The sequence below is a fragment of the Lynx rufus genome, unplaced genomic scaffold, assembly GCF_022079265.1.
Source record: "Lynx rufus isolate CCGP_SWC_20201006 ecotype Redwood Valley unplaced genomic scaffold, mLynRuf1.p SCAF_25, whole genome shotgun sequence".
NCBI lineage: Eukaryota > Metazoa > Chordata > Mammalia > Carnivora > Felidae > Lynx > Lynx rufus.
Genome location: NW_025814840.1, coordinates 8,293,025 through 8,311,274, shown reverse-complemented (window position 1 = coordinate 8,311,274; position 18,250 = coordinate 8,293,025). Strand labels below are relative to the sequence as shown.

The 18,250-nt window shown below is 44.8% G+C and overlaps 1 protein-coding gene across 3 annotated transcripts in view; it reads right to left on the bottom strand.

Annotated features, from left to right (window-relative positions):
- Positions 1–5,908: 5,908 nt before the first annotated feature.
- The window catches only part of STAMBPL1 (STAM binding protein like 1), a 48,593-nt gene continuing 36,251 nt past the window's right edge, over positions 5,909–18,250 (bottom strand). For all 3 annotated transcript variants that reach the window (XM_047088692.1, XM_047088695.1, XM_047088693.1), the window contains exons 6-11: positions 17,710–18,067; positions 15,538–15,662; positions 13,175–13,312; positions 8,376–8,488; positions 7,389–7,488; positions 5,909–6,232 (exon numbers count right to left, since the gene is read on the bottom strand). In XM_047088692.1, the coding sequence (XP_046944648.1) occupies positions 6,176–6,232; positions 7,389–7,488; positions 8,376–8,488; positions 13,175–13,312; positions 15,538–15,662; positions 17,710–18,067 (891 nt within the window). In that variant the 3' untranslated portion in view covers positions 5,909–6,175. The remainder of the gene's footprint in view (positions 6,233–7,388; positions 7,489–8,375; positions 8,489–13,174; positions 13,313–15,537; positions 15,663–17,709; positions 18,068–18,250) is intronic.

Genomic DNA, 18,250 nt, shown 5'->3' with positions numbered 1-18,250 from the left:
GGGGGAGGGAGGGGTGTTGAGGCTCGGGAAGGGGAAGTGGGGTGTCCGTGGCGTGGCTCCCCGGCAGAGGCCCAGAGAAGGGACAGTGTGCACCTGTGTGGAACAGAAAAGAGATCTCCCAAGAACTGAACCACGCACACGCTCTAGAAGTTTGACTATGACCTGATTGTAATTTTCCAAAGCAGAGTTCACCACATTGTGCCCGTGAATGTCTGGCCCGAAGTCAGACAGCAATTGTAAGAAATGAAGACCATTTTGAGTGAGAAAGTCGGTATCTGATTCATTTGCCATTCACAACCACCTCATCTGGAGGGGTAAATTCTTCTTCTCCTTTCCAGAAATGCATCTCGGAAATGAACACCCCGGCACTGTCACCTCTCTAATTTGTTTCCGATGGTGACAGCTATTCTAGAATGTTCTTGTGATAACTTCATGGCCCCTTTGAAGACCGAAGGGAATACGAATGATTACAGCTTGCCTGGTTGCCTTTGTGACATAGGCTACCTTTAAGCAAAACTGATGACGACAGAGGCTCTTACGTAGCGTAGTTAAGGGCAGTTTTTCGGAAGCCTGAAGTTCAGAAATCCTCAAGCAGATTTCCCATCCTTGGAGAAAAATATAGGGCACTGTAGACACACCAGTCAAAAGACGGTATTTTCATATTCTTCTTCGGTCACGTCTCTTTCTTTGCCTCCACATTTCGTTTTGAAGTTTATTCCTCTGTCTTGTCATTGGATCGATTCTTGCCTCCCCTTTTAGATCTCTCTGCATATGCCACAACCTGAAACACCTTAAGAAATGCCCTAAAATTGTTTAACATCAGACCTTCCTCTACAAAATGGCATCACCTGCCCTGGGGCGCCCGGGTGGCTCCGTCAGTTGAGCGTCCGACTTTGGTCATGATCAAAGGGTTCATGAGTTCGAGCCCCGCATCGGGCTCTGTGTTGACAGCTCGGAGCCCGGAGCCTGCTTCCGATTCTGTGTCTCCCTCTCTCTGCTCCTCCCCTGCTCATGTTCTTTCTCTCTCTCTCTCTCTCACAGAATAAACATTAAAACATTTTTTTTAAAACAGGAAAAGTTTATGATTTCAGACAGACGTCCCCAGGGAGCCCTCTTCCATGCGAAGGCATAACCCACTGACTCATGCAAAGCCAAAGTAGGATTTAGATGCCATTAGCACGGCTGTTGTTGGTTGATCTCTCTTCTGTATTTCTAATCCTACCCACCCCAGAAGAGTTGACCATCCTTGATAAAAATAAAATTCTTCTTCTGAACATGTTCTAGTGAACTTGACGAATGCCTGGGCCTGGGTGCCCCACAATAATAAGCATGTGATGACAGAAGGTTCTGGGAGCCTCGGGCATCTTCATCATCGGCTCTGATTTTATTATTAAAATTTGGCTTTCACAGAATTAAGTCAATAATGTACCGCTCTGTCAAAACCACTATGGGATACCACAAAACACACCTACCAGGATAGCGATTATAAGACAAAGTGTTGGCAAAGATGCGGAGAAATTGGAACCCTTGTACATTGCTGGTGGGCACGTAAAATGGTTCGGCTTCTGTTTTCTGTGGAATATAGTTTGGTGGTCCCTCAAAAAGGTAAACATAGAATTACCATACGACCCTGCAATTCTACTCCTATGTATAGACCCTCCAAAACGCAAACAGATACTCAAAAAGTACATGTTCATGGGAGCACTATTCACAATAGTCAAAAGGTGAAAACATGCCAATCATCCACCATTGGATGAATGGACAGTTGAACTGTGGCATACCCATACGATGGAATATTAGCCATAAAAAGGGAGAAAGCGCTGATACGTGGTATGATGTGGACAGACCTTCAAAACTCACGTAAGGTGAAAGAAACCAGACGCAAAAGTTCACGTATTGTATGATTCCAAGGATATGAAACACCCAGAGTGGATAAATTTATAGAGACCGCGGGCATCAACGGTTGCCAGCAGCTAGAGGGAAGGAAGTGGGAGGAGCAGCTTAATGGGTCAGGGGTTTTACCGGAGTGACGGGGATGTTTTGGAACTAGACAGAGGTAGGGTTGCGCTATATACTGCATACGTACTAAATGTCACTGAATCAGTCGCTTTAAAATGATTAATATGGGGGTGGCTGGGTGACTCTCGATTTCAGCTCCGGTCATGATCCCGGGGCTGTGGGATTGACCCCCGTCGGGGAGTCTGCTTGGGATTCTCTCTCCCTCCCTCTCCCTCTCTCACTTGTGCTCTCTCTCTCTCAGAAATAAATAACAATACATAGGTAAATTTAAAAATGATTAATTTTATGTTGCATGAATTTTACCTCCACAAATAGTTTTTTTACAAAGAAAAAAATAAAAATAACGTGTGGCCCTGCAAAAAAACTTCAGTAAGTGTGAAATTTTATTGCTGAAAGGAACCTGCTAAATCAGTAATTCATACACTTCATTTCCAGACCAAACCGAACATATACTTTATTTCTGTAGGTAAGAAAACCTGGCTTGAAGACAGGAACACAGCAAATGTCTTCTACTTGTTTTGTTATGTTTTCCTGGTGCATCAGCGTCTTATTGAGAGGAAACGTTATGGAACTTTTTTTTTTCCGAACCATCTGTCAACGTTTTTCTCTCTTGGAATAACTGCACAGGAGAATTTTACACATCCTCTTCAGATTCGAGAGTATAGTGTCATCACTCAAACCCCTGGTACATCCAGGACCCACGAGGACCGTGAGAACTGGAAGAAACCATTTTTCATTTTCACAGTCACTGCAGGGGTATAGGTAATCTCCCTTGACGGAGAAGAAAAAGTATCTCCATGGTTTTAGACAGTCTTTTGGTCTAGATAACGCCCACGGTATTTGCTTCAAACAATTCAGCACAGCCAGTCTACAACACTCAGCCCGTCCCCATTCCCCTTCCCCAGGCCCTTCTCTGTTATTCTGTTTTCTGTCCCTCATCCTCTGTACTGTCCCAAACAACTTCACCCTGAATTCTGGCTCGTTTCCTTTCTCAATAATGTTCTCTCCCCTAGATTTTTATCCCTTCCATTTCTCTAGCTCTCCTTTGACCATTCAAACTTGTACACGCGTATGGATTTTATTAAATTCTTTTAAATATAAAAATATTATAAAATTATGGGGTGGCTCAGTTGTTAAGCATCTGACGTCAGCCCGGGTCATGATCAGGTTGGTGAGTCTGAGCCCCGTGTCAGGCTCTGTGCTGACAGCTCAGAGCCTGGAACCTGCTTTGGATTCTGTGTCTCCCTCTGTCTCTGCCCCTCCCCCGCTCATGCTCTGTATCTCTCTCTCTCTCTCTCCTTCAAAAATAAATAAACATTAAAAATTTTTTTAATTGTTACAAAATTAAAAGCATAATTATAAATCATTATTAGTATAAAATATATTGCTTTAATTTAAAAAAACCCTTTCTTTCAAGAAGTCTGTTCTTGAAATCTGAGACCTAGTATGACTTAATCACCTGGCCATTCTTTCTGAAAACTATCTTCATAATGAGTAATTCTGTAAAACTATTCGAAGGCATTTTAACACCAGATCACAGGGAATAGAATAACAGCGATTCACACTCTCATGAATGGTACTATTTAATGTAATTATGGGATTTCGGGAGATGGACAGGACAGCTTCCATAACACATGGCAAATGGATAAACTATTAGCCATTTGGCACTTTCCTTGCTACGGACTGAACGTTTGCACTCCCCTCCCCCCAAATCCATATGTTGAAGTCTAATCCCTGGGGGGATGGTGTCTGGAGGTAGAGCCTTTGGGACGTGATTAAATCCTGAGGGTAGAACCCTCATGATGAGCCCTTATAAGAAGAGACTCTAAAGGAGAGAGATGAGGTCTCTCCACCATGCGAGGACATGGCAAGAAGGCAGCGGTCTGTAAACCTGCACGAGAGCCCTCACTCAGAACCCAACCACGCTGGCTTTCTCTCAGACTTGCGGCCGCCAGGGCTGTGAGAAATAAACGTTGGTTAAGCCACCCAGCTTATGGTATTTTCACAACAGCAACCCAGACGAAGACATGCCTTTCGATAATTCAAAAAAACGAGTCTTCTCGGACATCCATATGATGAATCTCTAAAAGCCACTAACCAATGTTTTTGTCAGCTGTCCCCAAGGAAAACACCTTCTTGCCTCATGAAGAGCCAAGACTTCAAGACTCAAAAAGGAAACACGTCGCTTACAGGAACAGAGAAGAGTGTTTCGTCTATTTGTTTTCTCAACAAATAACCAGCTAAATTCTTCTAAGAAGAACAAGGAGCTGAACGTTTGCCTCTCTTCCTTGATCTGTGCCAAACCCATGACATTTCTCAAGCATCTTCTTCACAGAAGACATTCGCTTGCTACTTAATTCTGTAAGATGTGTCAGGTGAGAAACACCTGTTTCCCATGTTTTGAGGCCATGGTGGCTGGTTTCCCAATGAAAACCTCAGTCCCGGACCAAGTGGTTGTGACAGCGTATCCTCCAGTGTGACCTGTGTGGCTGCAGCATGGAATGGAGTGGGGAGAGACACGGACCACCCCTATGATACAACCTTAACTGACACCGCACCTCAAATAGGATGCCAGTCGCTCCTCAAACAAAATACTTCTCGAGAGAATCCAGGAGCAATTTCAGGAGCGGAGAATAACCCACAGACATCCTGCCTTGCTTGTCTATAATTGACAAGGTCTGCGGACAAGAGAGTCATTTCTGCATGACAACAAAGAAAGTCATTTTCAATTCCGTCTGTGAGAAAAAAGAAAACAAACAACTTCAGTAAGCATTTATCGAGTGCTGTATTCGTTTGCTTGACTGCCATAATAAAATACCACAGGTTGAGTAGTGTAAGGGACAGAAATTCATTTTCTCACAGCTCTGGAGGCCGGAAGTTTAAGATCAGGGCATTGGCACTTTTGGTTTCTTCGGAAGCATCCTTCCCTGTGGGGGGCTGTCTGGTCCCTGTGTCCTGCCCTGGTCTTCCCTCTGGGTCCCTGTCCTAATCTCTTCTTCACATCAGGACACCAGCCATATCGGATTAGGACCCTCTAATGGCCTCATCTCACCTTAATTACCTCTTCAAATGTTCTACCTCTCAATAAGGTGACACTCTGTCTCCACAATTGTTTCCATTCTTAGGTTTTTCCCACTAATTCAATTTGCCTACATAGCACACAAACCTCCTATTCCTTGTATTTCATCCCTATCTTTTAATCCAGGTAAATGTTTTTATTATCGAGGCACCAGTCACAAATCCCAATCCAAGCCTGATTACACCATAACATCGTACTTGTTAACCTTATTCAGTTTAAAGAGATTTGTCTTCTAATTTCCCATGCCTTGATTTATATGCAGATACTTTTCATTGCAAGCGTGCTTTCCAAATTATTCTCTTATTTATTCTTTTCGGCTGAAAATTATCAGGTATTTCCTACACTTCATTTCTGCTCCCCATCACCCCCGTTGACTTTCACGGTAACAAGCCGTCCACTTTAATCTGATTCTTTTTTTCTATTCTTCTCTCAAGCGTTTCTGCGTTCAGTCACCTAAATCAAGTTAATGAATCGTCTGCTACCTCAAGCCCTCGGACACCTGCTCCCTGAGCTCACCGTTCTGGTCTCGTCCATTAGGACCCCCGCAGACGGATCTCTGAGCCGGACTTGCTGACATTGAACGAAAGACGGCTCTACCACCTGTGGGCATGTTTCTTCTCGCACGTGAAAACTGCTCATCTTTTTCCACCGGGGGGAATGACTGCAGAACCAGATGGCCTGTCTTGCGGACCGCCTGGCACTCAGAATTTCTTATTTGGAATCACATGTTTCAGGAGCGAGTTAAAGAATACAGCGAAACAGCCAAAGATCTGAAAACATGCGCAGAGACCTCTACAAATACCGGACATATTGTTGTTTGCAGCACAATTTATTATCTGGTCATGGTATTTGAGTACATTCACAGGTACAGACGTAAAAGCACTGTGACCTCTCCGGAGACAGGGCAACTCAAAAAGAGAACTTCAAAATGTGCAGGAGCAATAAATATCAAACTTTCTGATCTAAAACGTATAAATATAAAATACCAGTCACTTCAGGAAACATCTTAAGAAAATCCGGCAACCACACGTCCATGGGTAGATGTCGGGTGTTGACGGTACTAATCTTCAGAACACGTCACCTTAGATCCAGCATGGTTATTTTTATGTCTTTTACCAACACATGTTTGCATATCTAGGTAAGAAGAAATTGGTTTTACATCATAAGGTTTAATTAACACGGTTCTCGTCAGAGAGGGGATAGGAGTTCCCTGATATAAAAATGTTCCCAATTTTGAAAAGGTTCCCGATCAGAACGGACAGAATCGTGTTCATTCATTTCTGGCACGAACGGATTTACAAAGGTTGCCAAGTAGTTTTCATTTTAAGTAGATTCTAACTTCAAAATAATGTTTCTCTGACGTTCCAGCCAGGGAACCGGCCCGCAAGCAGTTAGGAGGACAGAGGGTGTCAAATAATATTTCTTTTGGGCTAAATCCAAGCCAATCAGCAGGTATGATTACGGGGGTCCCTGGGTGGCACGGTCGGTTAAGCGTCTGACTTGGGTTCCGGGCATGATCTCACAGTTCCTGGGTTCGAGCCCTGCACTGGGCTCTGTGCTGACAGCTGAAAGACTGGAGCCTGCTTCAGAATCTGTCTCCCTCTCTCTCTGCCCCTCCCCTGCTCGTGCTCTCTCTCTCTCTCTCTCTCAAAAGTAAACCAACATTAAAAAAATTTTTTAAAAAGAATTACGATTAAAGTTTTCATTGAACCATTATGAAAAAATGAATGTGGCCACATCGAGCAGAAATAATTCATAAGACATTTAGCATCATTTTCTTTAATTGTAAGGAGTCTGAGGAAAACTCTATTTCCATGCACAAATGGAAAAGTAACTTTAAGCGTATCAACTCTGCTATAGAAATACTGGCATTCTCTCATAAATAAATTAATAGTGCAAAGAAACCAGAAGTACCTACAAAGATTAATTTTTGGGATAAGAAAACAACAAACTAAGCAGTACAGTGTTTTATCCATATCATACTCCTACTGTTTCTCTCCTTAAAAAAAGAAAGGAAGAGGTGAAAAACAAGTATCTGTAAAAAATAGTCAACACAGGGGCACCTGAGTGGCTCGGCTGGTTGAGCGTCTGACTTCGGCACAGGTCATGATCTCGCGGTTCATGAGTTCGAGCCTCGCGTCGGGCTCTGTGCGGACAGCTCGGAGCCTGGAGCCTGCTTCAGATTCTGTGTCTCCTTCCCTCTCTGCCCCTCCCCTGCTCACAGTTTCTCTCCCTCCCTCTGTCTCTCAAAAATAAAACATTACAAAAATAGTCAACACAGCCTACTCACACTGAACAGCCTGGGGTCCTTGGTGTGTGGATGAAAGCCCTTCTTTTTACAGGCAGAAACCTCGAGCATGCCGGCGTTGGTCAGCCTGAAGATGCCCGTGCTGTTCCAGGGTGGGAACAAATGTACAAAAGTTAAGGATCATCTGGCTTTCCAGGGGCTTTGTCTGAATGGCCCAAGGATACATTTTCCTCAAAACGGGACGGAGACAGAAACCACAAAACTAGAAGTCCACAGAGATAGTTTGAGCCGATTTTGCAATAACTGGCCCAGAGAGAAACCCCTAGGGGGCCAACGCCAACTCCATGCACCTGCTGGGCTAGAATGGGGAACAGGCAGCTGAACTGTCGTGTGAGACCAGAGTGGAAAACTGACGCCCCATGGGAGGAAATTACAGGTGGTGGATATTTCTCCTTTTTCTAATAACGTGAATACCGTTTATAGAAACAGCAAATATTTGTCGAGCGCTAGCTACGGTGCCAGTCACTGTGCCAAGCCCTTAGGCCGACTGCCATGTAGCCGCTTCTTCACGTCAGTCCCGCTGGGCAGGTGTCAAGGATAAACAGACCAAGGCTCAGAGCGGTCACGTATCCCGCGAGACACACACCACGTGAGTGTGGAGCCGGGATTCCACTCGAAGTCTGTCTGACTCCTCTGCTCATAATCATTCGACAATAACCACTGTCTCCCAAACCTAGAAAGGCTTTGGAGGTAATTCAGCTAAGGCTGGAAATTGTCTTTCAACAGGAGACGATACAGTAGAAGTAAGATCTCAAAAGGCAACCCGGAATAATGTCGTCACTAAACAGAGCCAGTGACTCTACTACGGAAAGGACCTTAGAAAGGAAGAGACAGCAGAGCTACAGGTATAAAGGGAGCAGGCTGGCACCAATCTCTTCTTCCCAAGGGCACGGGGCGTCTGCCTATCTAAGCGCCACCAGCAGCCCCAGGCAAAAGCCTTACTTGGACCCCATGGATCGGCGCACTTACTCTTTATGCTTCGGTGAGCAAACAATGGCGATGGCCTCTGGCAACATGAGCTGGTAGGAACAGTGAGTGTGAAGGTCAACACTGGACAGGAACGCAGTTTGGGTCGGATGTGTCTATAAAAAGAAAAGAGGACAATCACACTGGAGGAGTGGAGTCTTAGCCAAGACCACAGCCCGTGCTCAGAGAAAACTCCAGTGATTAATCCATCATTAATTAAATGAGGATTTTAGAAAATGGGTCACTGACATCACCCTTCCTTTTGTGCATCTTTGGGATGACCAAGACTTGCAGAAGAGGCTTTTGGAGGTGTTCATGTACTCTCTGCTTATTGGAAAAGACAGAACTGGAAATTAATGTGTATATATAGATGTATATACATATACACACACACAACTCCACGCACCTGCTGGACTACAATGGGGAAGAGGCAGCTGACTGTCGCGTGAGACCAGGGTGGAAAACGGAGGCCCCACGGGAGGAAATTACAGGTGGCAGATATTTCTACTTTTATAGAAGTGTGTATATATATATATATATATATATATAGTAGTCTCTATATATGGTATATACACCCACTCAGACACACACACACACACATACACACACACACACACACACACACACAATGGAATACTACTCGGTGATGAAAAAGAATGAAGTCTTGCCATTTGCAACAACATGGAAGGAACTAGAATGTATTATGCTAAGTGAAATAAGACAGAAAGATAAATATCATATGACTTCACTCATATGTGGAATTTGAGAAACACGACAGATGAACATAGGGGAAGGGGAGGAAAAATAAGATAAAAACAGAGAGGGAGGCAAACCATAAGAGACTCACATGGAACAAACTGAGGGTTGATGGTTGATGGGGGATGGGGGTTGGGGAGGTGGGGAAAGTGGGTGATGGGCATTGAGGAGGGCACTTGTTGGGATGAGCACTGGGAGTTTTATGTAAGTGATGAATCACGGGAATCTACTCCTGAAGCCAAGACTACAGTGTGTGTTAGCTAACACAGTATGTATAAAAACAAAAAAAAAAAGAGAGAGAGAGAGAGAGATTCTCATTAAATCATGACAATGAAGCTAGGGGATAGTTTTATTATTATCTCAATTTTACACACAGGGATCCCAAGTCTCCTTTAAGTAACTTGCCCATGGTCACACAGCTGGTCAGGAACAGAGCTGTGATTGGAAACTCACAGATACTTTATGCAAAACTATGGACACAAAAGCAAGTTTTCAATGAATTTCCCACATTTTGCTGTGTATCTTTTCGTGGATGCATCATTCCCTACAAATGGGAGAATGGAACTCTCCAAGTTGTTGAAGGGGTTTGGAACTAATCTTTCGCAGCAAGTAAATACCCATATGATAAGAAGGAAGGGGAGGTTATAAACCTAAAGAAGTATCTTGCAGGTTTGGGGCTCTCTACAAACGTGTGTTTAGGAGAGACAAATCAGAGGTTCACACTTGAGTATGAAAATACATGCACCTGTGTTGATGTTGGCTCAGGCCATGGGTGATGCACAGTCAACCCCAGTTCCCCTTGAAAAAGGAAAGTGACCATTTTTAATCAGGAAACCGAGGTCCCTGGCATGGACTGCCTGGGTCCTGGTCCCAACCCTCACTGCCTATATGACACTGAGAAGATTACTTAACCCCCCGTGCCCCCTTCTCCAGCTGTAAAATAAGATCAATAATCATTTTCTTCATGGGGCTGCTACATTAAAATTAAATGGGACAATCCATGTAAAGTTCTTAGAACAGTGCCTACCGCATGGAAAGGAATCAAAATCATTAGCTGTTTTTGTTGCCGTATTATTGCTGTTGTTGTTTCTTTTAATATTGTCATTGTTAACTGAAGGCCATAGGCCGATAATAATCGCTTCATGGCCTTTCCACGTAACTACGGTCTGCTAAGGAAATGCAAAATTTTACAACTCATTTCCACTTCACTTTATAGAATTAATAGAATGAAGGTAGAATCCATTGAAATCTATTTACAGAAGATACGTGTTCTGCGAGGAAAAAGTTACCCTTGGTTTTAGTCTATAAAGACGTAGCTCAACAGAAGACTGGCAACTATCCTGGTTTTTAAAACCCAAATCTTTAGAGAGGGTCTGAGTAGAGGCGGTCTAACTGCCTGTTAATCTGATTCAGTGCAAACCTCCTGTCACTACGCAGAACCGTCCATGCCTTGACGAGGAAGCAAGAGTCACTCAGAGGGACTCTAGTGCTGCAGAGAAGCAAACAGAGTGTCAAACGGACAAATCACGCAGCCTGTCCATTTATTTGCACACTCAACGCACACGAGCGTCCTGAGCCCCTCATTTCTGCCAAGAGAATCACTTCTACTCTGATAACAGCAGCTCTCCCACGGGAGAATGGTGCTCCCACCCTACCCCCTCTATGGAAATCAAAATGACCGTGACCATGATCGTGATGATGATGATGGCTGCCGATGCCATTCACTGCAACTCGACAACGTGCCAGGCACTGAACGAACCACTTCCCACGTATTATCTCCTTCGACTCTTACAACAACATGGGACAAGTGCTGTTATTATCCCCATTTTACAGATGAGGAGGCTGAGCTAAGAAGAAGAGTAAATAACGTGCAGAAGTTCACAGAGCCAGTCAAGGTGGGAAGGCTACATTTGAACCCAGCCCTATCTGATTCTGATCCAGGCCTTCTTTCCCCTGACTAGCTCTGGAACCTGTTGCCACCATTAGGTCAATAAAAATCACAAAACGTCATTTCCAGCCATTACAACTTAGGAATAGGTTTTAAACACGTTTTCATGGAACTTCAATGACTTGACGTGGAGAAATAAACAAAAAGCAAAATCCTGGATTTCTAAAATTTGGCCAAATCCATAATCTAAATGAGGTAACTTCCTTATTGCCTATACGCAATATGACGCAGGTCATACGGGGAAAACCGGTTTTTTAATTTGGCAAATGTTTTGTAACTAACATTGACTCTTCAATGTAAGTATAATATAATGGACTGTCATTCCTTCTCAGTTTATGTTAGAATTTCTTTGCTACGATTTATTTTGCTTTAAAATGCATTCCTGTCGCAGAAAATCACATTAAACTGAACAGCGCCTTGAAAATTCAGCAATTTCTAGGGGCACCTGGAAGACTCAGTCAGTTAAGCGTCTGACTTTGGCTCAGGTCATGGTCTCATGGTTAGTGAGTTTGAGCCCCCCACCCCACCCCCATCGGGCTCTGTGCTGACAGTGGGGACCCCGCTTCGGATCCTCTGTCCCCCTCTCTCTCTGCCCCTCCTCCCCTCTCAAAGATAAATAAATATTTTTTTAAAATTCAGCAATTTCTAAGCGCACAGTAAGGCACATTACTTACTGTTAAATCAAACAAATAGACATATTCGGGAAGTTTTGCAAACTCTTCATTAGAAATAATTTCTTTCATTTGGGAGGCGATTGTATTTTTCAAAGGGCTCTCACACTTGGTGTCTTACTTATGGCTCACACAAATCCAGCGAGGGAGACAGGGCACTCACTAGCCCTGCCTAGAAACAAGGAGGAGGCTAAGAGAATGTAGTAACCTCCAGGCAGAGCTGGGACTAAAGTCTCCTGTACCCTCTGGAATTACATAGCACCAAGTGCTTGGTGATTTTGTGTGTGCGTGTGGTGAGGGATCTAAGTATGTGTCCTGCCCCTACTCAGTGCATCCTTGTAAGTCAAGTAAAATAAAAAACGGTCACTAATCGGGGCGCCTGGGTGGCTCAGTCGGTTAAGTGTCCGACTTCAGTTCGGGTCATGATCTCATGGTTGGTGGGTTCGAGCCCCGAGTGGGGCTCTGAGCCTGTTTCAGATTCTGCGTCTCCCTCTCTCTCTGCCCCTCCCCCCTCCTCTCTCTCTCTCTCTGTCTCTCTCTCTCTGCCTCTTAAAAATAAATAAAAATGTTGAAAAATTTGTACAAAGAGGTCATTAATATCTCTTTAAGGGCTCTTGGATGTGCCCTGAAAATCTTGGCCATATCTCATTCCCACTATCACGGGATGAGTTGTCCTTACCCCAGGTCCAAATGTATAAGACTGAATAGAAAAGTGTTCCCCCAGACAGATTAAACCATGGAGAGGAAAAGTAGAGCACTGTCACCAAAACCAACGGCTACAATTATCTGAGTTCCTAGAAACATGTGCTTCAAAATTCACTGACGTTATCTCATTCTAACGCAGACAATTATTATGAAGTCAATTATTATGACATCTGTTCTATGGGTGATAAAAGCTGATGTCCAGATTGCTTCATTTGCCAACATTTCTGTAAAGAATTCTTAGCAGAGCCGAGATTTACACTCAAATCTTTTCATTCGTAAGCCCTTTCTTGATTCTATCATGGCCTGGTGGAGGTTCGAACCCAATATATTCGGCCCCACCATGGCTGCTTATGCAGTGATAAATTCATCCTTGGCCTGTAAGGGAGATGCAGAAGAATGTACGGTCCCTATCGGACATTTACAAACATCTGTTGGAAAGAAATACTTTTTTAGGAATCTTCTTAAAATAATCGACTTTTGAGCCATGGCACAGGCAGAGAGAACAATAACAGTGTAGTCAAGATTAATTAAAACTCTGACGAGGTCTCCATTAGGCCATACAAAAATCATCAGAGCAAGTCATTTATTACAGGACATTTGTTACACTTGAAAAAAATTACAAATAAGGAACTATTGGAAGGAAGCTACGTGTCCTCAAGGAGGCAAGCAGCACCCCGCAGAAAACTGAGCAGAAACTGCAGCTGAAAAAAGGTCCCACGTACGTGGATCCATCCGAGCGTGAGGAGGCCGTGTTGGTCCTGAACACTGAATAATTCTTCTACATTCTCCACGTCACAGTAGTCCGGCCCCGCAGACTGCTTTGGCACAATCACATGGGTGATAGTAAATTCATTATGCGTCTAGAAAACAATTGGCACAAAGGATAACAAGCATCTGAAAGGGAAAACAAAAACAAAAACAAAAACAAAAACCCACAACCTGAAATGGAAATACAACGATTTGCTGTAAGACTAGAGAGCGTCCGGGCCACCCGGTTGGCTCAGTCGGTTGAGCGTCCGACTTTGGCTCAGGTCATGATCTCACGGCTCATGACTTCAAGCCCCATGTCGGGCTGTGTGCTGACAGCTCAGAGCCTGGAGCCTGCTTTGGATTCTGTGTCTCCCTCTCTCTCTGCCCCTCTCCCGTTCACGCTCGGTCTCTCTCAAAAATAAATAAAAATATTAAAAAGAAGAAAAAGACTAGAGAGCATCCGTCCCACCACCTGCAACCTCCCAACCCATCGACACTCAAAATCAAAGCCTCACTCTTAAAAATGGATTCTTTGCCAAAAAACTTGAGAATCAGCTCTCTGGAACTCAAAACCTATGTTCACAATGGGAGATGTATAATAAATAGGAGTTCTTAGCATCCCAGGCTGGTCCACGATAGCTCAGTTAATAAATAATGCCTTGATGTATTACATTTGCCGTGGAAAAAATGCAGAACAAAACAGCAGCAGGTTGAGGCGGGAGACTAAGTGCTTTTGTGGTTTTACTGAAGGACGTTTCTAAGGCGTGTGGAGGTCGATGGTCTTGTTTTTATTTTATTAATTATGTTTAATTTCACTTCCAGACCTAATTTTCTTCTGCTACTGGGGCTACTCACGGGGACTGCCCATAATTAAGGTACTGTTCTGGATTTGCATTCAGAAAAAGAAAAAGGAGAAACAAACCACTCCCTTCAGGTAAAAGGTAAGAGTTGAAGGAAGAAGGCTGAGAAGAGCGGGTACGATCCTCAGGCGGGAGATGTCGTGCTGACAGCGGGTGCCCACTCCTCCCTAAGGACCCCTTTCTCTCTGCTCTGACGGGGCTCTGTTCCTTCGGCCAGGATCGTAACTCCTCCCTCCGTTCCCCCCCTCCCGCCTTTCATGGCTAACTTTATGTATTCTCTTCAGGCCTGGCGTAAACGTCACTTCTCAGGGAAACCCTTCTTGACCTTCCCAGACAAGGTCAGTTTCCCAGTCACACACGGCCATGATGCCCTGCACTTCCAGGGAGAGCACCGGCCCCACCGATAACTAGTCACCTGTCTGATTCTTCACAGACACCATGTGAGAGTCACAGGCAAAAACTGTGACTGCTCTAGGCTACAAATGCCAACACCAAGCCCAGCGTCTGCCAAACGCAGGTACTCAGCACACGTCGCCCGATGAAGAATGAATGAAGAATCAGTCAATCAACCCATCAAACTAGGCACAGCATATGGTCTCGAAGAGGAAGCATCCACGGTCCCCGCCCCCCACCCCAAGGGCAAACAAGGCGGCTGTGGGGGGACCGCGGCAGGCCGTGTTCTTGTGCTTGTTGTCTGTGCTTCGTCTCTCCCGGAGGAAAAGTGAAGATGTACAACCGGAATACGGTAGGAGAACGCGTGTCGACTAAAGCGTATTATTCAACTAAGCAGCAGTTCCCAAGCGGAATGCGCAGGACAGAAAATGTGCCTGGACCCAGAATTAAAAACTGGTATCCAAATGAGTCTACGAAGGGCACTTTCAACGAAACATTATTCAGCCTTCTTGCAAGTAGGCAAGTGAGGCTTATGCATATTCTCTCTTCTGTCCTCCTTGTTTTGACATTGTCGTTTCATCGCATATTTCGGATGAAATCTTCCGTATGTAAATGGGACCTGTGCTATAAGATTTCAGCTTCCTGAGACTACCGTCTGAAACCCTCATTTTATTCCACATGTGTCTGGAAAGGGTGGCAAGATGTCACCCATCAAACCCGCTAGAGTTAATTACATAAATACATGTGAAACTAACCGTTGCAATGGAACTCCGATTTAGAAAACTAGATGGTTTTGGAAATTGTAAGACCTGTAATCCATCATTTTTCTAAACAAAGGTTTAATATGTGGTTCCATTCATTCTTCACAACCAGCTTGTACGGTATCCCTGAAATTTTGCAATCCATTTCCCAGGATTCATTGCATTAACAATGACAGTAGTCATGTGTCATTAATCCAGGTAAAGATAATTTCATAATTTCTGCAGCTCTTAGGATGCTTTTATTCTGTTCTGCTTATCGCAAGAAAGCCATTACTACTGAACGTGTATCTTGGGCAGAAAGATATGAAACAAAGACCATACCAGTTTTCCACAGAGTATTCCACACGTTTCTACTCCTCTCACTGTATTAGATTCTGCCAGCAGCAGAAACTTGTGGCAGAGGTCTCTGGATAAAACTACACAGCGCAGTCCTTCAACCACTAAATCTAAGAAACAGAAAAGGCAGAAAAAGCTAAAAAAAAACAGATCTTCCATCCCATCCATCAGAGCTATTTTTGGCAAGCAACTACCGGGCAATATAGATATAAAAAATGAGGGGTGCCTGAGAGGCTCAGTCAGTTAAGCATTCGACTCTTGATTTTGGTTCGGGTCGTGATCTCATGGTTCATGAGTTCGAGCCCCGCATGGGGCTCTGCACTGACAGTACAGAGCCTGATTGGGATTCTCTCTCTCTGCCTCTCCCCAACTCACTCTGTCTCTCTCAAAATAAACTATATATATATAATTGCACTATATATATAAAGTGTATATATATATATATAAAGTGTGTGTGTGTGTATATATATATACACATATATATATATATATATGTATATATATAGTGAAATTATCAGGTGTTCCACTTCCTATATTTTATTTTTAAACTCTTAAAAGTACACATTGACCAGAAGGAAGGAAAAATTCCACTTTGCATATAAATTATTTTGTGAACAAGTGGGAAGGTGCAAGCATTTTTCCATCTTTGTGCCTCAGATCAACTGTCTGCATAGATGTGTGAGGTTTTTGGAGGGTACCAAGCAAATACACCTTCACCTGCACAGGCTGCAGTGAATGGATCTCACGGAATCAGGCATAGGATAGATCTTCTTTCCTGCGTCTTCCGTATGTTTCTGATAGCTTCATGAAAGTTGGTGATCGTTAAGTAAAAGCACTGTTTACAGAACTCATTAGTGATAGGGTAACTTATTAAATAGTTGCCTATTGCAACTCTTTTAAAATAAATGGAAACGCAGACTGCAATCCGACAGTGTCTGTGGGGAAAATCTACCCCATTTGGTTTTGGGAGCTTGCCAGTGCCGACGGAGGGGCACCAAGCAGAAGTAACTGTTGGCAGAAGCTTATAATCCATCTGGAGGGTAACGACCTGTGTGTCAGAGAGCCTCCTGGGCAGGGACATGCTAAACGTGTACATTTACATTTGTATTTGTATTTTTTAATGCTTTTATTTATTTTTGAGAGAGAGAGAGACAGAGACAGATCACAAGCAGGGGAGGGGCAGAGAGAGAGGAAGACACAAAATCCAAAGCAGGCTCCAGGGTCTGAGCTATAGCACTGATGTGGGGCACAAACCTGTGGACCACGAGATCATGATCTGAGCCAAAGTCAGACGCTTCACTACTGAGCCACCCACGTGCCCCTACATTTTTTAAAATGCAGGGTTTTTTTTTAATTTATTTTTATTTATTTTGAGAGATAGAGAGCAAGCAGGGGAGGGGCAGAGAGAGAGAGAGAGAGAGAATCCTAAGCGGACTCTGTGCCATCAGCACAGAGTCCGATGTGGGGCTTGATATCACAAATGCAAGATCACAACCTGAGTTGAAGTCGAGAGTCAGACGCTTAACCGACTGAGCCACCCAGGCGCCCCATAACATTTATGTTTACATTTTTAAGCAAACGATTTTCTTAGCATCTTCTTCCCTCTCCAGTGTAAGTATTTACCTTGAAGATTCATGTGTTTCTTGGCTAAAATGCATGAAAGAAAGATAAATGCTTGGAATTCTTCTCATTTCAAATCTCTATACCATGACCAGATACAGTCCTGTTGATTACAGCGTGCTGTTCTATCCGGGCGGGCAAATCATGCTTCCTGAATTTTAAGGTTACGGACGGGAAGAGCCGGATGGCACCCTTCATACCGCATCGTGTGGGGGCCCTACCCCAGTGGATGATGAAAAGAGGGGGGCGCCTGGGTGGCTCGGTCGGTTAAGCGTCCGACTTCAGCTCAGGTCACGATCTCACGGTTCGTGGGTGCGAGCCCCGCGTCGGGCTCTGTGCTGACGGCTCGGAGCCTGGAGCCTGCTTGGGACTCTGTGTCTCCCTGCTCACGCTCTGTCTCTCTCTCTCACTCCAAAATAAATAAACATTTTAAACAATTTAAAAAAGAGAGAAAGGAGGAGCACCTCCCAGCGGTTAGGGGCCGTGGCTCCAGCGGAAGAGAAGCCGTGTCTCGCGGGGATGCGTTCCGTCACTTACTCTGCACGGCGCTCAGAGTGGCCGCGGGCTTCAGAGCCCTGTTGACGGGGGGCGAGTGGCTGGCGGAATTGGCCGCGTTGCTTTTGCCAGGCTGGTCCGCGGAGACGTGCAGCAGGGAAGGGCTGTGGCGCGGGCACAGGCAGGACGCGGCGCTGCCGTCGATCTGCTCGGACAGCGCGGGGGGCTCCGGGCTGCGCATCTGCCCGCGGGCCAGTTCCTGCTTCTTGAGCTGGTCTTCGAAAAACAGGAACTGCTCCGACTCCAGCTGCTGCTGGCGCATCCGAGCCACCCGCTTCCTCTCGGCCTCGATCAGGCTCTGATGCTCCAGTCGTTTGAGAATCTCGGCGTCGTACTTGTTCTGAAAAAAAACGTGGCGGCCGCAAGAAGAGGTTAGTTTCCAAGGCAGCCGCCTCGAAGCGGGACTGGACACTTGCAGGCATCTAGCAGACGCAGAGACACAGAGGCCGCGGTCCGCCCAGGGGGACACTCACGCGACAGCGAGGAAAATGTCAACCATCACGGCCGAGGCCTCTTACGTCGG